We start from the raw sequence: 23,195 nt of genomic DNA, 5'->3' as shown, positions 1-23,195 counted from the left end.
AGATGCAGACGTTATGAACGTTTGGCTAGCTCAATATGATGACTACTTGATAGTTTAGTGCACCATGCTTAACGGCTTAGAATCGGGACTTCAAAGACGTTTTGAACGTCATGGACCATATGAGATGTTCCAGGAGTTGAAGTTAATATCTCAAGCAAATACCCGAGTTGAGAGATATGAAGTCTCCAACAAGTTCTATTGCGAAAAGATGGAGGAGAATCGCTCAACTAGTGAGCATGTGCTCAGATTGTCTGGGTACTACAATCGCTTGAATCAAGTGGGAGTTAATCTTCCAGATAAGATAGTGATTGGCAGAGTTCTCTAGTCACCATCACCAAGTTACTGGAACTTCGTGATGAACTATAATGCAAGGGATGACGAAAATGATTCCCGAGCTCTTCGTGATGCTGAAATCGACGAAGGTAGAAATCAAGAAAAGAGCATCAAGTGTTGATGATTGACAAGACCACTAGTTTCAAGAAAAGGGCAAAGGAAAAGAAAGGGAACTTCAAGTAGAATGACAAGCAAGTTGTCACTCCCGCGATGAAGCCAAAAACTGGACCAAAGCCTGAAACTGAGTGATTATACTGCAAAGGAAATGGTCACTAGAAGCGGAAATGCCCTAAATATTTGGTGGATAAGAAGGATGGCAAACTGAACAAGGGTATATTTGATATACAGGTTATTGATGTGTACCTTACTAGTGTTTATAGTAGCTCATGAGTATTTGATACTTATTCGGTTGCTAAGATTAGTAACTCGAAACAGGAGTTACAAAATTAATAGAAACTAGTTGAGGGTGAAGTGACGATGTGTGTTGGAAGTGGTTCCAAGATTGATATGATCATCATCGCACACTCCCTATACTTTCGGGATTAGTGTTAAACCTAAATAAATGTTATTTGGCGTTTTGTGTTGAGCATGAATATGATTTGATCATGTTTATTGCGATACAGTTATTTAGTCAAAGACAAAGAATAATTGTTGTTCTGTTTACATGAATAAAACCTTCTATGGTCATACACCCAATGAAAATGGTTTTTTGGATCTCGATCGTGTGATACACATATTCATAATATTAAAGCCAAAAGATGTAAAGTTGATAATGATAGTGCAACTTATTTGTGGCACTGTCGTTTGGGTCATATCGGTAAAAAGCGAGTGAAGAAACTCCATGCTGATGGGTTTTTGGAATCACTTGATTATGAATCATTTGATGCTTGCGAACCGTGCCTTTTGGGCAAGATGACTAAAACTCCGTTCTCCGGAACAATGGAACGAGCTACTGACTTATTGGAAATAATACATACTGATGTATGTGATCCGATGAGTGTTAAGGCTCGTGGCAAGTATCGTTATTTTCTAACCTTCACAGATGATTTGAGCAGATATGGGTATACCTACTTAATGAAACATAAGTCTGAAATAGTTGAAAAGTTCAAAGAATTTCAGAGTGAAGTGGAAAAATCATCGTAACAAGAAAAATAAAGTTTCTACGATCTCATCGTGGAGACGAATATTTGAGTTATGAGTTTGGTCTTCATTTGAAACAATGTGAAATAGTTTCGCAACTCACGCCATCTGGAACACCACAATGTAATGGTGTGTCCGAACGTCGTAATCGTACTTTACTAGATATGGTGCGATCTATGATGTCTCTTATCGGTTTGCCACTATCGTTTTGGGGTTATGCATTAGAGACAGCTGCATTCACGTTTAATAGGGCAACATCTAAATCCGTTGAGACAACACCATATGAACTATGGTTTAGCAGTAAACCTAAGCTGTTGTTTCTTAAAACTTGGAGTTGCGATGCTTATATGAAAAAGGTTTTCAACCTGATAAGCTCGAACCCAAATCGGAGAAGTGCGTCTTCATAGAATACCCAAAGGTAACAATTGGGTACACCTTCTATCACAGATCCGAAGGCAAGTTATTCATTGCTAAGATGGATCCTTTCTAGAGAAGAAGTTTCTCTCGAAAGAAGTGAGTGGGAGGAAAGTAGAACTTGATGAGGTAATTGTACCTTCTCCCTTATTGGAAAGTAGTTCATCACAGAAATCAGTTCCAGTGATTCCTACACCAATTAGTGAGGAAGTTAATGATGATGATCATGAAACTTCAGATCAAGTTGCTACCAAACCTCGTAGGTCTTCCAGAATAAGATCCGCACCAAAGTGGTACGGTAATCTTGTTCTAGAAGTCATGTTACTAGACCATGATGAACCTACGAACTATGAGGAAGCGATGACGAGCCCAGATTCTGCGAAATGGCTTGAGGCCATGAAATCTGAGATAGGATCCATGTATGAGAACAAAGTATGAACTTTGATTGACTTTCTTGATGATTAGCAAGCCATGTTAAATAAATGGATCTTCAAGAGGAAGACGGACATTGATAGTAGTGTAACTATCTACTAAGCTCGACTTGTTGCGAAAGGTTTTCGACAAGTTCAAGGTGTTGAATACGATGAGAGTTTCTCACTCGTATCGATGCTTAAGTCTGTCCGAATCAAGTTAGCAATTGCCACATTTTATGAAATCTGGCAAATGGATGTCAAAACTGCATTCCTTAATGATTTTCTTAAAGAAGAGTTGTATATGATCCAACCAGAAGGTTTTGTCAATCCTAAAGGTGCTAACAAAATGTGCAAGCTCCAGCGATCCATCTATGGACTGGTGCAAGCATCTCAGAGTTGGAATATACGCTTTGATAAGTTGATCAAAGAATATAGTTTTATACAGACTTGCGGTGAAGCCTGTATTTACAATAAAGTGAGTGGGAGCACTACTGCCTTTCTGATAAATATATGTGAGTAACATATTGTTGATCAGAAATGATGTAGAATTTTTCTGGAAAGCATAAAGGAGTATTTGAAAGGAGTTCTTTTAAAAGAAAGACCTCAGTAAAGCTACTTACATATTGAGCATCAAGATCTATTGAGATAGATCAAGACGCTTGATAAGTTTTTTCAATAAGTACATACCTTGTCAAGATTTTGAAGTAGTTCAAAATGGAACAGTCAAAGAAAAAGTTCTTGCCTGTGTTGCAAAGGTGTGAAATTGAGTAAAGACTCAAATCCCGACCACGGCAGAAAATAGAAAAGAGAATGAAAGTCATTCCCTATGCCTCAGTCATAGGTTCTATAAAGTATGATATGCTATGTACCAGACCTATTGTATACCTTGTTCTGGTTTGGCAAGGGAGTACAATAGTGATCTAATAGTAGATCACTGGACAGCGGTCAAGAATATCCTTAGTGAGGACTAAGGAGATGTTTCTCGATTATGGAGGTGATAAAAGAGCTCGTCGTAAAAGTTACATCGGTGCAAACTTTTACACTGATCCAGATGACTCTAAGTCGCAATCTGGATACATATTGAAAGTGGGAGCAATTAGCTAGAGTAGCTCCGTGGAGAGCATTGTAGACATAGAATATTTGCAAAATACATACGGCTTTGTATGTGACAGACCCGTTGACTAAACTTCTCTCACGAGCAAAACATGATCATACCTTAGTACTCTTTGGGTGTTAATCACATAGCGATGTGAACTAGATTATTGACTCTAGTAAACCCTTTGGGTGTTGATCACATGACGATGTGAACTATGGGTGTTAATCATATACAGATATGAATATTGGTGTTAAATCACATTATGATGTGAACTAGATTATTGACTCTAGTGCAAGTGGGAGACTGAAGGAAATATGCCCTAGAGGCAATAATAAAGTTATTATTTATTTCCTCATATCATGATAAATGTTTATTATTCATGCTAGAATTGTATTAACCGGAAACATGATACATGTGTGAATACATAGACAAACATATAGTCACTAGTATGCCTCTACTTGACTAGCTCATTAATCAAAGATGGTTATGTTTACTAACCATAGACATGTGTTGTCATTTGATTAATGGGATCACATCATTAGGAGAATGATGTGATTGACATGACCCATTCCGTTAGCCTAGCACTTGATCGTTTAGTATATTGCTATTGCTTTCTTCATGACTTATACATGTTCCTGTAACTATGAGATTATGCAACTCCCGTTTACCGGAGGAACACTTTGGGTGCTACCAAACGTCACAACGTAACTGGGTGATTATAAAGGAGTACTACAGGTGTCTCCAAAGGTACATGTTGGGTTGGCGTATTTCGAGATTAGGTTTTGTCACTCCGATTGTCGGAGAGGTATCTCTGGGCCCTCTCGATAATGCACATCACTATAAGCCTTGCAAGCAATATAGCTAATGAGTTAGTTATGGAATGATGCATTACGTTACGAGTAAAGAGACTTGCCAGTAACGAGATTGAACTAGGTATTGGATACCGACGATCGAATCTCGGGCAAGTAACATGCCGATGACAAAGGGAACAACGTATGTTGTTATGCGGTTTGACCGATAAAGAGCTTCGTAGAATATGTAGGAGCCAATATGAGCATCCAGGTTCCGCTATTGGTTATTGACCGAGAATAGTTCTAGGTCATGTCTACATAGTTCTCGAACCCGTAGGGTCCGCACGCTTAAGGTTTCGATGACAGTTATATTATGAGTTTATGAGTTTTGATGTACCGAAGGAGTTCGGAGTCCCGGATGAGATCGGGGACATGACGAGGAGTCTCGAAATGGTCGAGACGTAAAGATCGATATATTGAACGACTATATTCGGAGTTCGGAAAGGTTCCGAGTGATTCGGGTATTTTTCGGAGTACCGGGGAGTTACGGGAATACGGGGAAGAGTATTGGGCCTTAATGGGCCTTAGTGGGAAGGAGCCAGGAGGTGGCGCGCCCCCCTCCCAAGCCCAATCCGAATTGGACAAAGGGTTTGGGGCGCGGCCCCCCTCTCCCTTCCTTCTCCACTCCCCTCCTTTCCCCGCCTCTCCTAGTTGGACTAGGAAAGAAGGAGTCCTACTCCCAGTGGGAGTAGGACTCCCCTTGGCGCGCCCTCCTTGGCCGGCCACCCCCTCCCCCTTGGCTCCTTTATATACGGGGGCAGGGGGCACCCCATGACACACAAGTTGATCTACGGATCGTTCCTTAGCCGTGTGCGGTGCCCCCCTCCACCATATTCCACCTCGGTCATATCGTCGCAGTGTTTAGGCGAAGCCCTGCGCTGGTAGAGCATCATCATCGTCACCACGCCGTCGTGCTGACGGAACTCATCCCCAACACTTTGCTGGATCGGAGTCCGGGGATCATCATCGAGCTGAACGTGTGCTGAACTCGGAGGTGCCGTACGTTTGGTACTTGGATCGGTCGAATCGTGAAGACGTATGACTACATCAACCGCGTTGTCATAACGCTTCCGCTTACGGTCTACGAGGGTACGTGGACATTACTCTCCCCTCTCGTTGCTATGCATCACCATGATCTTGCGTGTGCGTAGGAAATTTTTTGAAATTACTACATTCCCCAAATATCTCGGCATGACCGAAATGGATGAATCGGTCAGACCGAAACGCACAAAGAGGTTTTGGAAGTTTAAGTCTATGATGAATCAGGGACTCCGAGTGCTCGTCACATAGAGTGGTTCGAATCTGACTTGATCAAACTTTATGATGTAGCATGAATAGAGTTTGAGACAAGAAAAGCATAGATAGCTAGAGAACATTCTTAGGCGTTCTTGTCCATCCACTTGGCAAAAGAAAAAAAAACAAACAATCAAAACTACAAGTGGATGACCTTGAATGAGTAAAATATGCTACCAACATGCTCACACAATAAAATGGCAAATGAAATATGTGACAGAGCATGCACACACAATTCTAGCATCTATCAAGCAATTGGCGATGAGCAGGTCATCTATATATGAGTATATTGACTTAGGAGTCAAATGAGAACATTTGATCATAGGTCATACTCATCGTTTAAGCACAAGTGGGGTTACCACTTTTACATAAAGCATTGTTGTGATGACACCATTAGAGTTGCTTTAGCTCAATTCTTAGAGTAAAACTCCCCCTAGATGTGAGATCCCCACTAAGAGGGTTGAACTAACCTTGGGTTTTGTCGATGATGACTTCATGTAGGTGTTGAAGATGTGGATGCTCAATGTTTATGTAGATCATATGGAGCAATCCTTTGGAGTGAGTTGCACTTTCAATACCTACACGGGCTAGTCCCACAAGGAACAAACAAGGATATCCATAGGCATAGAGTGATGCACACACACAAGATGATGTCTATGAAAGCGTTACGTTACCTTGTCCCTTGTCTTACCAACAAGAGGGTTTATGACTCCATGAACTAGTGCAAGATGTGGAAGTTGATTGCACTCATTCTCGCCAAAATGATAAGAGTGAAGTATGTTGGCGGAGTCACCCTCAAGAACTCTCTAGTTCTTCTTCTTTGGGATCCACATCATCTTGATGGGAATCCTTGGGGTTGTAGTCATACTTGATGAAGTAGAACTTGATGTAGTCTTGGGAACCCACTTGACCAAGGCCTTAGGAGCTTCTTCAAATGCATAAATCTCCTCTTGAAGCTTGTCCTTGCCTTTTTGCTTGTGGTCTTGTGGTGGAAGATCATCTTGAGCTTGTGTCCCTTTGAAAGAAGTAGGATCATACTTCTCTTGTTGAGGAACAAACTTCGTCTTGGGGTATTGATCTTCTTCCCACTCAACTCCATTGGCATTGAACTTCCATTCAAAACCAACACCTTGGTTCTTCCGGTGCCTTCCTTGCTTGCGTACAATTTCCTAGAATTGCTTACTCCCGACAAGGCTCTTTAAACGCCTTTCTCTATAATTCCCTTCAATAAGCTATTTTCTTGCTCAAGTGAAACTTGGCTAAGAGAATCATTAGTGGAATCAAGAGAACTACTAGAAGCAACAACATTGGATTTAGCATGATTATTGTTACTACTAGAGGAAGAATCTTTCTTGTTCTTGTTGCTAGACTTGACTTGAGGCATGTAAGTAGATAAGAGTAAATGCTTGGCAATGTAAGAAGAACTTTTCTTGCAAAGATCATCATTGACAGCCTTTAAAAACTCATGTTCTTGCTCAAGGTTGAGCTTTTCAAAGCGTAACTTCTCATGAGTCCTTAAAAGTTCTCGATGATCTCCTAAGATAGTTTCATGAGCTAACTTAAGAGTGTTTAGTTCTTTACTTAGGAGCTCAATCTTCTCCTTATTATTGTCATTCGTTTTATCTTGATTAGCATGATTATTTGACGTTTCATCATAGTATTCATCACTAGAGTTGTCAACAAGTAAATCATCAACACCTAACAAGTCATCTTCGTCACTATTGTAATCAACATACTCGGGGTGTGATACCTTTGGGCCTTTAGCCATGAAGCATCTTCCAAGTCCTTCATTTGGTGAGTCAAATATGTCATAGGAGTTGGTTGACGCAAGTGCTAGACCGGCAACACCTTCATCTTGAGTATATTCTGAGTCAGAGTGATAGCTTCTCTCAGAGTGATGGTCGGAGTCAGAGCCGGATACCCATTCACCAACATGAGCTTGATGTCTTCATTTTGTGTAGCTCCTCGATGACTTGTCCTTCCTTTCCAAATCCTTGCTTCTCCGGGATGTTCTTCGTTCATAACGATCATCTCTACTCCTTCTTTCTCTTGATGGTGATTCTTCTCTTCTACTTCTTCGTTTTGGAGAATCTTCTCTTCTTTTGTAGGGAGTCGTACACTCATTGGAATAGTGTCCGGGTCTTCCACAATTGTAGCAATTACGCTCACGACTAGAAGATCTTTTGTCATTGTAGGACCTTAACTTGGAACTTCTTTCCTTGCTCCTACTCTTGTAGAACTTGTTGAAGTTCTTCACCATTAGGCTCAATTCTTCATTGAAGGTTTGTTTCTCACTTGATGATGTGGGAGCTTCACATGAGGCTTTGTAAGCACCACTTGACTTGTTGTGGAGCTCTTCCTTATCCTTGAGTGACATCTCATGAGCAACAATTCTTCCAATGACTTCCGTTGGCTTGAGATCTTTGTAATTGGGCATCATTTGGATCAATGTGCACACAGTATCATATTTTCCATCCAAGGCTCTTAGGATCTTCTTGATGATGAATTTGTCGGTCATCTCTTCACTTCCTAAGCCGGCAATCTCATTTGTGATGAGAGCAAGCCTAGAGTACATTTCAACGACACCTTCACCATCCTTCATTTTGAACTTGTCAAGTTGACTTTGAAGCACATCCAATTTGGATTCCTTGACGGAGTCGGTACCTTCGCGCATGTCAATCAAAGTATCCTAAATTTCCTTTGCGTTCTCAAGACGGCTGATTTTGTTGAATTCTTCGAGGCACAATCCGTTGAAGAGGATATCAAAAGCTTGAGCGTTGTATTGCAGCATCTTCAAATCTTCCGCGGTAGCTTCACAGTTAGGTTCTCTCCCATCAAAGAATTCACCTTGCAAGCCAATACACACAATAGCCCAAACGGCGGGGTTATGTCCAAGAATATGCATTTTCATCTTATGCTTCCAACTAGCAAAAGTAGTACCATCAAAGTAAGGACCTCTACGGTGGTAGTTTCCCTCGCTAGACGCCATACTCTCCTAGGTTGTGAAACCAAGGCTATGACTACCAAAAGCTATGGAAATCAAAGCAAATGGAGACCAAAGCTCTGATACCACTTGTAGGATCGAAAGTATGTCTAGAGGGGGGTGATTAGACTACTTGACCAAATAAAAATCTAGCCTTTTCCCAATTTTAGTTCTTGGCAGATTTTAGCAACTTAGCACAAGCCAAGTAATCAACCTATACATGCAATTCTAAGAGTATAGCAACGGATTGTAAAACAATTGCATATGAAGGTAAAGGGGAGGAGTATGAGGAGGCAAATGCAATTGGAGACATGGATGTTTTTGTCGTGGTTCCGATAGGTGGTGCTATCGTACATCCACGTTGATGGAGACTTCAACCGACGAAGGGTAACGGCTGCGCGAGTCCACGGAGGGCTCCACCCACGAAGGGTCCATGAAGAAGCAACCTTGTCTATCCCACCATGGTCGTCGCCCATGAAGGAATTGCCTCACTAGTGGTAGATCTTCACGAAGTAGGCGATCTCCTTGCCCTTACAAATTCCTTGGTTCAACTCCACAATCTTGTCGGAGGCTCCCAAGTGACACCTAGCCAATCTAGGAGACACCACTCTCCAAGAAGTAACAAATGGTGCGTTGATGATGAACTCCTTGCTCTTGTGCTTCAAACGATAGTCTCCCCAACACTCAACTCTCTCTCATGGGATTTGGATCTGGTGGAAAGAAGATTTGAGTGGAAAGCAACTTGGGGAAGGCTAGAGATCAAGATTCATATGGTAGGAATGGAATATCTTGGCCTCAACACATGAGTAGGTAGTTCTCTCTCAAAAAATGTATGCTGGAAGTGTAGGCACGTTCTGATGGCTCTCTCCATGAATGAAGAGGAGGTGGAGGGGTATATATAGCCTCCACACAAAATCTAACTGTTACACACAATTTACCTACTCGGTGGGACCGAATCAACAAACTCGGTCGGACCGATTTAGCAAATAATGTGACCGTTAGGATTTTCGGTGGGACCGACATGCAACTCGGTAGGACCGATATGGTTAGGGTTAGGGCATAACGTAATCTCGGTGAGACCGATTACACAAACTCGGTGAGGCTGATTTTGGTAATTAGCTAACCAGAGAGTTGGTCAGGCAAACTCGGTGGGACCGATTCGCTCATCTCGGTTAGACCAAAACGTTACGAAAGGGAAATCGAGAGTTTGCATTGCAATATCGGTGGGACCGATCGCTCATCTTGGTTGGACCGAAATGTTACGAAGGGAAATAGAGAGATTACAATCCCATCTCGATGAGACCGAGATCCCTGTCGGTGAGACCGACTTGATTAGGGTTTGTGGCAGTGGCTATGACATCTAAACTTGGTGGCGCCGGATAGAAAGAATCAGTGGGGCCGAGTTTGACTTTTGGTTTGGGTCATATGTGGATGTGAGAAAGTAGTTGAGGGCTTTGGAGCATATCACTAAGCAGTTTGAGCAAGAAACTCATTAAGCAACACCTCATCCCTCCTTGATAGTATTGGCTTTTCCTATAGACTCAATGTGATCTTGGATCACTAAAATAGAAAATGTAGAGTCTTGTGCTTTGATCTTGAGCCAATCCTTTTGTCCTTAGCATTTTGAGGGATCCACTTTTCTCATCCATGCCATGCCAATCATTGAGCTTTCCTGAAATATTTATCTTGAAATAGCATTAGCTCAATGAGCTATATGTTGTTAGGAATTACCAAAACCACCCAGGGATAGTTGCACTTTCACGAATCTTCTCATCATGAGCAAAAAGGGTAGCTATATCATTCAACTTAGTAAGATGTGCCACAATAGCTTTAGTTTCATAACCATGGAAAGGATCCGATTCAACCAAAGTGATTAACTCTGGGTCGATAGAGAATCCATAATCCTTATCAGCAATAACAATAGGTGAAGTACCAAACTCAGGATCACATTTCATTTTAGCATTCAGAGATCTTTCTTTATACTTGCATAATAATTTCTCTAGATCATCTATACCCTTACAAGCAAGAATATCTCTAGTTGCCTCCTCACTCATAGTATAACCTTCCGGTACCTCTGGCAATTCATATCTAGGAGGACTAGTTCTAGTAGGTGTTTCAAGATTTTTAGTTTCAAGTTCATCATCAGATTCAACAATATCATGTTGTCTTACTCTAGCAATTTGTTCATCAAGAAATTCACCTAGTGGCACATCATCATCAAGCAAGGTACTATCATCATCATGAGTAGCATTCATAGCAGAAGTAGCATCATCAATAACTTGCGACATATCAGAATTAATAGCATGTTGTGGAGTTGCAAGTTTACTTATAACAGAAGGTGAATCTAAAGCAGAACTGGATTGCAGTTCCTTACCTCCCCTCGTCTTTGAGGGAAAAATCTTAGTCTTAGCATCCCTCAGATTCTTCATAGTGATAATATGATAATAATCCCAAGTGACTCAACAAATATAGCTATGCTTCCCGGAAACAGAGCCAGAAAAAGGTCTTGATAACCCACAAGTATATGGAATCGCAACAGTTATCGAGGGTAGAGTATTCAACCCAAATTTATAGATTCGACACAAGGGGAGCCAAAGAATATTTGAAGGTATTAGCAGCTGAGTTGTCAATTCAACCACACCTGGAGATTAATTATCTATAGCAAAGTGATTAGTAGAACAGTAGTATGATGGTTTTGATGATAGCAGCAGTAGTAACGGTAACAGTAACAATGATAGCAGTGATATTGTAGCAGTAATGATAGCAGTAGCAACAGTAGTAACTTAGCAAGAACACTATAAGATAAATTCGTAGGCAGTGGATCGGTGACTCGTTGGATGATATTCATCATGAGAGAGTTATAACCTAGGGCGATACGGCACTAGCTCCAGTTCATAAATATAATGTAGGCATGTATTCCGTAAATAGTCATATGTTCTGATGGAAAGAACTTGCATGCCATCTTTTCTCCTACCCTCCCGTGACAGCGGGGTCCTATTGGAAACTAAGGGATATTAAGGCCTCCTTTTAATAGAGAACCGGAACAAAGCATTAACACACGATGAATACATGAACTCCTCAAACTACGGCCATCATCGGGAGTGGTCCTGACTATTGTCACTCCAGGGTTACCGGATCATAACACGTAGTAGGTGACTATAACTTGCAAGATCAGATTTAGAACCTGGATATAATGGTGTTAACATAAACGGTTCAGATCTGAAATCATGACACCCGGGCCCAAAGTGACAAGCATTAAACATGGCAAAGTCATAGCAACATCAATCTCAGAACATAGTGGATACTAGGGACCAAGCCCTAACAAAACTAACTCAATTACATGATGAATCTCATCCAACTCCTCACCGACCAATGAGCCTACGAAGGAATTACTCACCCCCGGTGGGGAGCATTGTGGAATTGGCGATGGAGATGTGTTGGTGATGACAAAGATCGAAGATCCCCCTCTCCGTAGCCCCAAAACGGACTCCGGATCTGGCCTTCCGATGAAGAACAGGAGACAACGGCGGCTCCGTCTCGTGAAACGCGATAATTCTTTCTCCTTGATTTTTTTCTGAAAATATGAGATTTTATAGCGTCGGTTTGAAGGTCAGCGGGGCCACCAGGTGGGCAACACCCACCAGGGCATGCCTGGGGGGGCTGTGCCCTGGTGGGTTGTGCCCACCCAGGTGCCCCCCTCATGTACCTCCTAGCTCCAGAAATTCTCTTATTATATATAAAAAATCCTCACAAAGTTTCGTTCCATTCCGAAAACTTTTATTTGTGCACAAAAACAACATCATGGTAGTTCTGCTGAAAACAGCGTCAGTCCGGGGTTAGTTCCATTCAAATCATGCAAATTAGAGTCCAAAACAAGAGGAAAGGTAGATACTAGAGACGTATCATCCTGATCTGATACCAAGTCTGTAAATGCCCGGATGTGATACTATTACAGACTTAGCGTGTTGCTACCAAGTCCAGAATAGAAGGGCATCCAATACCTCCTCGTATTGTATAACTACAACCATACGCACATGGTTATATGACACGAGGTTTACATCGATGGAATATCATTTCTGAAACCAACTAAGAAGAAAAAATGTAAATACATAGGTCTCACATAAGACAAACTCCAAATATATGACATCCATGTCACAACATAATACATCCATTACATAACGAGTCTGAGTATTGAGTAGATCAAATGCATGTAGAGCCTAGAACGAAAAGGCAAATTGGTTCTCATCCTAGGGTCTCGGGCTGCTACCCGGGATCTCCTATCTACTCGTCGTCGCACCAGTCCATGTAGTACTACCTCCGTCCAGGTTTATTGGTCCCCATTGTATTTTGTGCCAAATTTTGACCATCGATTAAACTAACAAAATGTTTATGCATGTCACCAAACGTTATATTTTTGAAAACTATGTTGAAATACGAATCCAACGAGATAATTTTTCTTGATATGCATTAACATTTTGTTAGTTAAATCTTTAGTCAAAATTTGGCACAAACTACAAAGGGGACCTATAAACCAGGACGGAGGTAGTATCCAACAAGAGTCTAATCCAGCCCGGTCCTAGGGGTGTGCAAGCTGTGCGGTCGCACAGGGGGGTTCAAAACTTTTATGGAGTAGTGCTAGGCTTCATTAGCGATAGATGGGCCTGTTGTTCTCTACTCTCGCTAGCCTCTGTCCTGGGCCTCCTAGCGTGCCTGCTGCTCCCGATCGCGACGCCTCCTCTCTGCTTTTCATGCCTCAACGTATGGTGTATGCCTACAGCTGCCATCGATCAACTACAGATCAAGATTCTATCAAAAAAATAGCGATCTAGACCCATCGGTCGAAGTGTCCCTTCCCTTCATTTCTTCGTGCAGCAGCTACGGCCAGCGCCATCGAGGCAACGAGCCAGCAACAGAGACAGGAATACTTCGAGCAGAAGGCAGGAGCACAGCCGGCAGTAAGGCAGGGAGAGTTCGTTGTTCGCATAATCCTATTTCTCAAGCATCGTTGCATCGACAGCCGGTCATTCCCTGAGCCCTTACATTGGTTGTGAGTACCAATTTCGTTTTCGTATATAGTTTTGCTGAAACTTTGTAGCTAATCTTATTATTTTCATCTATTAGCATTGTAAGATCCGATTCATGTCTTCATTTAAAAAACATGAATCTGTTTACCAAAAGCGTTTGAAGAAAAAAAATCGAGGACTTAACTCGGTGAAGTATTGGAGAAGATTGACTATGAGGATGTTATTAAAGATTTTATTTCAAGGAACACAAAGAATGATGTCATTTAACTGAAGAATAGGTAGAATTGATCTTTACATTATTATTTAAGTGAACAACCATAAAAAGGTACGATTCTTCATATTCCCCATTGCTATGCAAGATATTATGATCTTTACATTATTATATAGTTATATTTATGTTTTTTTAGTGAGGTAGGGCCTATTCTAGAGTTTTGGCACAGGGCCATGGATTTTGCTGGCCTGGCCCTGGTCTAATCGTAGTAGCAGCAATCCTATACAATGATGGTTATGGCAAGGGTGAGTACATGACGTACTCAACAAGATTCACGAGGACCTAAACTATTGTATGCAACAGGTTTCAAAGAAAGGGGTAAATTGGTTTAGCGGCGCAAGCACCTATTCCACAGAGACGTGCTAAAACTTTCATCTATTAGAGATAATATGTGAGATGCATAAAAGTAAAATGGAACGTGCATCATCTACTCTATTCACCTACATAGCACAACCATAACACAGCCTTGCCTTCCCCCTCGCATCCCACACGAGGAAGAGCCCACAAGGCACTCGCACGGTTGGCAAGTTTTAATTGTTATTGTTAAAGTTGCACTATGATCAAGTCAACAAGATCCAAGTCGTCCATAACCGCGGACACAACTATTCGAATAGATTTACCCCCTGTAGGATTGCATTAATGTACCCACACGCACCCCTATCAAAACCAGTTTTTGACTCATTATAGGCATGAACCGAAAGTTTCGAAACGACACGCCACGCCCCTAGCTATATCCAAGACTAGGAAAACCACCAAATGGGTTGACACCCAAATCAAAAGTCCACTTGGCTCTCCGAATCTGACCCAAACGTCTACAGCAGGTTCCAAGATGGCTGTTGGCCAAGACCAGGGTCAACCCCTAGTAGATCCACGGTTTTGGACCACCAATGGGATTTGGGTGGGCTCTTTGCGCTAAGAGGAGGGAAGGGGGCAGCCCTATTAGGCAAGGTTTATTGGGAAAGTTTATCTATTTGATTAACTAGCTATAGTGGCTCCATATTTAATCGTTCGGGCATCAAACGAAACTCTGGTTAACATGAAATTTTAAACATAGCCTTTCTAGACTATAACAAGGCCACGCAGATGTTTCAGGTCATTCAGACTTCGTTTAAATGCCCATTTTGAAAATAGGTTCACTTTCTAAAAGAAAGGGGTTTGAACTAGAGGTGCAAGATAGGGGCGTGCTAAAATACCCAAATTTTTATGGGATCTTCGGGTCAGAGGAGTCGTGTATCTTATTTTGTCTTCACTTTTGGGCATACTTTGTGATGTTGCCCAACATACCTCTTAGTTTCTCTTTTGCACTTTGTGAATTTGTTCGGATGTGGTTGTGGTTGGTACTTTAAAAGCAGGACAAAAGTATATTTTGAGACTGCAAATCATTGAGCTCTTTCGTAGTAGATAACCAAATGTTTTTTAGGGAAGATGACCAAATGTTAGAGCATCTCCAACAGGCGCATAAAAATTTCGCGCGCTAAAATAGTTTTAGCGTGTCATTGTAGCACTTTTAGCGCACCAGACCCAACATTGGTTTAGCAGATGCCCAAAAACGTGCGCCCAAAAAAACACGTAGTGCAAATTATGAAGCGCGTGTAATCCGGCGTCTCAAATTTGCAGCTTTTGATAGAGCTTTTTAGCACATGCCCAATCCTTTTTTGCGCGTGCACTATTTTACAGTTTCTGCTGGAGCTGTCCGGCACCCAAAAAATCCGAATTTTAATGGGCGGAGCAGTTTTTGTGTGCCTGTTGGAGATGTTCTTAGTATTACAGCGTGCAGGACCATGAAGCTGCAGTCCCACATGAGCTGTGGACTGGCGTGTCCGCTAGATAGGTTGCAAGTCCTGCAACAACGTTAATTCATTGGCACACCGTAACTGCACATTCATGCATGCAACAGCGCCACATGCGACGATAAGCTGCCGCCTGCTGCTGCTAGTATCATCATATGCATCATCTTTTGTACCGCGGTAAAACGCTGAGCAGCCTCATGGCACACCACGTGATGAAGGGGAGGCGAACAAAGGAAGCGCAGGTTGAGCCTCGTGTTCCAATCATACACAAATCCAGCAAAAGTTGCAGCTTTTCACCTGCATGATTGTACTCTACCACCCAACGATGCAACAGTACAAGCAGAGGCCGGTGCTTTGCAATAGCAGAGGATCCACATGAAACCTCAATCATAGAGAGCAGCACTGCAGCAGAAGCTCGTAAATTACCATCGAATATACATATATTATGAAAACACATTAACCTCAAAAAGATATGTTCATCGGCAACGAGCCATTGATCAGATGCAAGAATGCTTAAAACAAAATGAAATGAAGGAGTGAACATGTTTGTCACCAGAAATGAAAAATTAAGACTGCACAACAGCACAATCACTTGTTTCAGCAGTTAGAAGAGCATACAAAGATGGCAAAACATAAGCAAAATCAAGAATAGACAACGCAACAACACCAATGACAGTCGGCAACCCGCAACCATGCACAATGGGAATGTCGAAACACGCCTGTCAACCTAGATGCACAATCTTTTTACCGAAAAAATTATGTACGGAGATGAAGCCTGCACAGCTGGAGAAACGACACACCAGGAACGAAAGGGAACAGATCTGCCCAGGTCACATTGGGAACGGTAGTATGTGCAATCAGGCCTGCAACTCGACTTGCTTCCGGGCTTGGTTGGGCGCGTTCGCCCGTGGTTTCAGGTCAGACTTAGCACTGCTCGATCGGTTCATCGGATTCCTGTTGGTTGTCCCCTTTGCTGCTCCCCCGCCGACTGTTAGAAACATCAAAACTGGCTGGATTATATACTGCTGGTGCATGGAAATGCATGGCAGAAAAGGCAGAAATACTTCTAGGATTCAAGAATGTATGCTAAGAAAACGATGAAAACGCTGGATGGATTGTGATTATTGTGCATTTTACCGTTATTCGGCAGGGACAGGCGTTTCTTGGCCGAGGTATTCAGCTGCCCGCGCCTTTCTTTCTGATTGTGCACAGCCAAGGGAGCTATATCTGTGGGCTGGGAGCTGACTTCCTCAAAAACCTCATCTTCCAGTTTCGGCTTCTGTTTGGATGTTCCCAGAGAGGTGGAAGGCAGTACACTTGACGATCGCCCAAATGAAGTGAAATTAATATCCGAATATGACTTCCTGTGGCTTGCACCTTTCTTCTTGCTCAGGCCATTAGGAGGAGTGCTTGAAGTTGGCGCTTTGCCCTTTGGTGTGACCTGAGATTTTATTTCCTCATCCTGATTATCATCACACACTGGCATGCTCTCTTTTGCATTATTGTCAAGCAACCTGTTCTCCCATGGACGTGCAGCCACCCATCTCTCTACCCAGTTTGATCCCCAGTGGTCATCATCAAGTTCGGATCCTTGCAGATTTGTAGGTTTCTGCTGCCTTAAACCAGCTTGCCGCTGATTAAGAGAATAACATAAGTTAATGACTTCGGAGAGGTTAACAGATGTACAAAAAATTATTACAGAATTTTCAGCATGAGCACTAATCGTCGTCTACATGTTAAGATCGTTACTAAATGCTACCTATGTTAAACTAGCTACTGAACATCCCCTAAAAAAGAGTAACTTTTTTTCTGATTGTAACAATTGCCCTTTCCATATCTAGTTAATGTAAACCATTTAATCTAGCCTCGTCAGAATAAGAAGAGCAATACTTTCTCCTTTCTCTCGACTATTGAGCGAGTGTACATGATCTTTCTATTTTCTACTAGTTTATTATCTGAATTTCTAGACCTCCAAGAGAAGTGCCTTTAACCATACCAGTTGTTTATGTTCATAAACATACGCAGCACCCGGTGAAAAAAGAACACCCCCCAGTGAAAAACATAAGCACATTAGATATATGGGATTACTGTTTGGTAAAATACCACAATAGTGGGTTTAGTCAGATCATAGGTTTCTAAAAAAATATTTACTATGAAACAATTGACGTCTTTTTCACTAGACTGTTAAATAATTCACTAGCAGAGCAAGCATGAAACATATCTGCTAATTGACTTCTTGCTTGTGGCATTAACTTCCAGACCTGACTAATGGATCATGAACAAGTGTACATTCAACAACAGTTTGATTCTAGATCATCAAGTTAACCTCAGTTAACAAGTTTCAATTAGTTAAGGTATTCTGGTATGGTACCCTCCAAAATTACCTGATGGGTCAATGCATACGCCATCGCTCTCTCGCGTTTTGCAGCAGCTTCCTGCCTTTTCAGTACTTTAGCTTGCATTTCTGCCACAGAACCAAGACCGCCACACCAGCCTTCCTGCATTTGTTGTTGCAGAAGTAAACAAAGTTATCCCTTAAACAGCATCTAGTTGATAAACAAAATTATGCCACCCATGTATGACCTGCCTTAATTTTCCATTTCAGAAAAAAAAACTGGTGACCAAAACAATGTTAATGATCAACAGGTCTAATCGCAATGAATATATTATTGCTGCATTAATTGGCAAAATATCAAAGGGTTGAAGAAAAATGGCATTCATTCAGGGCATACAGCTGGGATAGATACACAATAACCGAATATTACATGGTTGGTGGTTAGGAGCAAGTCAACCCTTAAATAAAATATTTTCTTGTCCCTAACCCTAGTTCAATCCAGGTCAGCCAATGAACCGTGTTTAGTGTGACAGCATGTGTACTTCCATCCTTTAGCATACCACTTGTAATTAAATTTAATATGCTGAATTTGTAAAACTAAACTCTAATGCCCAGTTTCTCTCCTTCCATGACAAGTGTAGTTTGTGTAACTGAATGATAGATCGGGAGTTAGGGACATAGAGCAGCATATTTATTTCTAAGGGATTAGATGGCCTACCTCAATTTCTCGAACATGGTTCTCACAATCATCTTGCTCAGGGACCTTTTTCCGTGCCACTTGGTTTTCTAATGCAACACCGGCTTGCCTTGCTCTCACACGAGCTTCAGCTCTTACCAACTCATGCATACACTGAAGTGTTTCTGCTGTCTGCTTTCTCACAATATAGCCCCTCACAAGGGCCTGGAGTAGAACTATACCTTTGAGTGCTCGTAAAGCCCGCCTAGCCTATTATGTATAGAAGCAACATAAGAGATCAAGATGTCAGAACCAGCCAACTATGATGGATGCTAGCAACCATGAGCTAAAATATTACACGAATAAGAAATAACTACATATCTAGACAACTTATAATTTTAATTCAGGAGATAAAGATTTGTTTTCACTTTTCATTTCCTGGTCATTGAAGAATTAACTATGAAACCCTAACAACAAATCTCTGTTTTTATGTTCTTCTTGGATTCTCTTAATAATGTATATAACCGCTTGACCTTTGTATTGGCTGACAATCTCCGGGTTTAATAAAATAAATAATAGAAACATGAATATGGGCACATTCACTATATGATGAGTGGTTACATTGCTTTCTCGACGTGCCAAAGAGAGTACATGATGCTATGCATTGTTTAACACAACGCAGCTCAAAGATATAGCATACCAAGAATGCCCGAAATGCAGACTGAATAACTGTTGCAGCCAAATCCCCTTCTCTAGGAAGTTCTTCGGTCTGAGAAACATGCACATCACGTGATGCACTTTCTGATGAAATAGAATTCGAACCGAACTGGGTGTTGGTGCCATCCGTCGATGCTTCACTAGGTACTGCAAGTTCTTCTAATGCGGGATCCACAGAATGCTTTCTTTTGTGTAGCTGTCGAGCAGAAGAGCTCTACAATATTTATCAAAATCATCATTCGAAAAGTGGAGCAGTAAGACTTGTAAGCCAAGTGGGAATTCAAAAAAAATCAAAACCTTAATAGTGTACACTGCTAATTAGGAATTCATGCTTGCAAAGTAACACTATAGTATGAGGTGCACGACAGCCTATAATACATATCACACATTCACACTCATACTTAAGGTTGATTTAAGTAGAAATAAAATAAGTAGTGTATCAGAACTCTTACAGCAGCTATATGTAAATAAAATGCAAACTCCTTCAGTTGCTGGAAGTTTAGTTTGGTCAAATTTACAAACTGATGCTTTGAGAACTAAAAATAAATAAGATATCTCAAAATAAAATAAAAACATTACTTGAAAGAATAAAGGATAATGCAATCATCTAGTGGTGCACAAATCAACCAGCTGTCTGTTACAGACAATTGAAAAAAATAAAAAAATAAGTATCAAAGTTTGAACCACGGTTAGACAGGTTGAAGCCAGCCGTTTTTTGACAGCCCTACCCTTCTGCATGTTTTTTTTATAGTGTTGATACAACACTGGCATACGCAGAGTAACTCTGATTTTGGAACTATTGACAGTGGAGCAGAGCTGTTGAGCAGCAAGCCCATGACAAAGACATGCCAACAACAGCACTTGTTTGGCATCTGACAAACCAAATTTGGTACACCATCCACTTCTGCAGTTTTGTTCATTCGTTAAGATTTGTCATGTTCCCAAATCCCCCATAGAAAGACAAAAACAAAAAGCATGCGCACCTATCAAGCTGTGTTCATAAGAGAAGAAAACAAAAACAAAAGACAAACAAACTAATCATAGGCCCACACCTCATAGTTCAGCCATTCATTATGATTACACACTATAAAACACAAGGCGGATACGATGACTTACAGCTTCACTGCTCTCGGCATTTTGTGCGTTTTCTTGAGTTTCTGAATTCCGTCCCTTTTCCTGCTTTCTTATGCGAACCAGTGATTTAATCCACTTGGCTGAAATACCCATTATAACCCAACCTTTCCTTTCCTCTAATCAGAGGGCCTGAGACCTGCATTCAGATTTCAGAATATTGTAATGTTACTGTGCTAAACAAGCAAAGCTGCTTCTGCTTGAAACTTAAGTAAAAGTACAAAGATGACTCACAGCTTCAAACCAAGAAAAACTACATAACAATTGTTAGAATCTCGAGCAATGCATCCTACAATAAGAGCTAGCACATGCAAGTTGCTTCCAATGATTACTGGCAGTCCAGTAAAGAACCTAGGTTGTGTGATAAGGTCAGTTGGAAGCAACAAAAAGATTCTGTCATTCCTTCGCTGATGGTTTGCCAGGAAAGTATACAATACCAATCAAGACTGCGGCAGCAGACTAGCAGAGATGCTGATGGGTAATCCTACTCCACTACCTAATATACGGTACACGCAAGAATGTTTTGCACGCCAGGCCGAAATCGAAGAACAGTTCAGCAGGCCATCCGGGGATATGCGCCATACAGACTAGTATCAAACCCAGAAAGTAAGAGAAGCAGACTTTCAGAAGCTTTGCCATGGTTCTGCAAAAAATTAAGCAACATTTGAACTCTGCGAATGCGGCTAAAAACTGAGCAGAACTCACGGAAAATTCCCAGCCAAGAGGGATGCATTCCAACACGAAGATTTCAAGGGCTGCAGGCGACGCAAAACTTTCACCTTGAAGGTTCTTCACTGTAAACTTTACAGCGCATGAAGACATGGCCAGCCCCCAAAAGAAACCCAGCTTTGGTGAGCAAGAAAAAGAGGGGGGGCGGGCGGAGATTGTCAACAGAACCTCTTTACAACACTCCGTATAAATCTTGCAGAAATGCAAGGACATCGATGGCAGTTCCAAGCAAAAAATCAACAAAACACACACCGTGTGTACCCGCGACGGCAGTTCCAAGCCACCGAACGCGCGCACAAATCAGGAGTTCAGAACCACAGGCCGCCAGACGAGCGAGCAGAGGGAAGCAGAGCTCGGACGTCACGAAATTCCCCCCAAAATCTGGTGAAAACGGGACTCGAATCAAAGAGCAGGCCCGTCAATCATTCAGTCGGGGGTCTCGAATCAGACCAAATCGCACCGGAGATGAACGCGCAGCACAGAGGCGCTCATCGAAGTGCCTACGGGATGGGGGATTCTTGGCATGGGAAGGATGGGTTGGGAGGCTGGGACTCACCTGGGCGCCGAAGACGACGGCCTGAGACCAGGAAGCTGGAGAGTGGAGAGCATTCCCTCCCTCCCCTTCCGCCGCTCGCCTCTTCTGTCGCGCGTCGTGAGCCCCTCTTCTTTTCTGCCTCGGGGTGTACTCTTCTTCTCTCCCTCTTGTTCGCACTTTTCGTTTCTTCGAAGCAAATAAAAAAAAGGACAGGAGCTCACATTGAAATGATCTGTTGAGTGCTGACATAGAAAAGTCTGAAACCTCAGTTTTATCTCTTGCCACCCATGAGTTGTTGAGTAAATATTTTTTACCCAAACCACACATGTACTCCATTTTTTATAAGACCTTTAAATTGCCAGCATACATCCGAACCGAGTTGTCCTGGCGCAGTTTGTTATCCAATACGGTTCTGTATTTGTCCGTGGACACGCCAGGCTGTCCAAAAACCAGCAAATCGGACACAAACTAGGAGGGGCTTTGCGGGAGTCCGAACCCCCGCCACATTGGACTCTGACAACCCCGACCCATCAAAAACGAAGCGGAGCCCGCGCTTTTGGAGCGGTCCGCACTATTTCTATGCCAAAACCCCATTCCTCACCCTCTCCGCTCCCGTTCGTTGCCCCCCTCCTCCCTAATTCCTGCGATTTCACCTTTCGCCGCACCTGGACCCGTATGAAGAGCTGCCGGAGCCGGCGGAGGTGGAGGATCAAGAGAAGGTGGTCACCACACAAGATCAACTCGGCAACACAGGAAGCCCGCCGCCTCAAAAAGAAGACAAAGGATCAAGAGGCAGGCCCCTAGTAGGGGCGGGGACAGGGCAGGGGTCGGGCAGGGGGGAGATGATGGGAAGAGGTCGGGCAAGCGTGCCGCCCCCGTCCATGCACACGCGCCCTGGCCGGAGCAATTTCAGCCGCCCTACTTCTAGGTCGCCAAGCAACTCAATCGCCAACCGTAGTACTCGGCTGTCGCCGCCGCGTGTCGTATTGCATCGACGTCAACGCGGTGCCGTCCCATTTCATGGACTCACCGTCGTTGCAGCTTGTCCGGTCGTGAACGTCGGGCGTGGATCAGCTTGGTGCTCGCTCTCTGTTCGCCAGTATGTGTCAACTGGGTGAGACTGCATATGACGACGTGTACATGGAGTTGATGGGGATGATCCTCTGTCATATGATCGATGAAGCAGTTGTAGCATACCATGGCTACTAGGTGTGACAAGCTGGCGGGTTGGCGCAATGCTACCTCTTGAGCATGCGTTGGTTTTCCCTTGAAGAGGAAAGGGTGATGTAGCAAAGTAGCGTAAGTATTTCCCTCAGTTTTGAAGAACCAAGGTATCAATCTAGTAGGAGGCTACACACAAATCCCTCGTACCTACACAAACAAATAAGAGCCTTGCAACCAACGCGATAAAGGGGCTGTCAATCCCTTCACGGCTACTTGCAAAAGTGAATCTAATAGAGATAA

The 23,195-nt window shown here is 42.5% G+C and overlaps 1 protein-coding gene across 2 annotated transcripts; it reads right to left on the bottom strand.

Moving 5' to 3' along the window:
* Positions 1 to 16,137: 16,137 nt before the first annotated feature.
* On the bottom strand, positions 16,138 to 21,907 carry LOC119311677 (protein IQ-DOMAIN 1-like). 2 transcript variants are annotated; one of them, XM_037587349.1, is made up of 7 exons: positions 21,753 to 21,907; positions 20,453 to 20,606; positions 19,320 to 19,550; positions 18,662 to 18,889; positions 17,993 to 18,106; positions 16,746 to 17,241; positions 16,138 to 16,596 (listed from the first exon to the last, which is right to left on the bottom strand). In XM_037587349.1, the coding sequence occupies exons 2-7, from the start codon at positions 20,561 to 20,563 to the stop codon at positions 16,466 to 16,468; spliced, it is 1,311 nt and encodes a 436-aa protein (XP_037443246.1). In that variant the 5' UTR covers positions 20,564 to 20,606; positions 21,753 to 21,907; the 3' UTR covers positions 16,138 to 16,465. The 2 variants fall into 2 exon arrangements, with proteins under 2 accessions (XP_037443246.1, XP_037443247.1); XM_037587350.1 differs by having other exon boundaries at positions 19,320 to 19,532.
* Between the last annotated feature and the right edge of the window lie 1,288 nt (positions 21,908 to 23,195).

This window comes from Triticum dicoccoides, chromosome 5B, assembly GCF_002162155.2.
Source record: "Triticum dicoccoides isolate Atlit2015 ecotype Zavitan chromosome 5B, WEW_v2.0, whole genome shotgun sequence".
Taxonomy (NCBI): Eukaryota; Viridiplantae; Streptophyta; class Magnoliopsida; order Poales; family Poaceae; genus Triticum; species Triticum dicoccoides.
This window is presented reverse-complemented; position numbering and strand designations above follow the sequence as displayed.

Bases quoted from the DNA above. Each gene is read 5' to 3' on its own strand.
- LOC119311677 (XM_037587349.1), bottom strand. From the start codon at position 20,563: ATGGGTATTTCAGCCAAGTGGATTAAATCACTGGTTCGCATAAGAAAG. The intron at 18,107-18,661 runs GTAGGCCATCTA...CAACAAATGCAG, and splicing joins ACCATGTTCGAGAAATTGAG to GAAGGCTGGTGTGGCGGTCT. The intron at 17,242-17,992 runs GTAATTTTGGAG...TCTCTTAATCAG, and splicing joins CGTATGCATTGACCCATCAG to CGGCAAGCTGGTTTAAGGCA.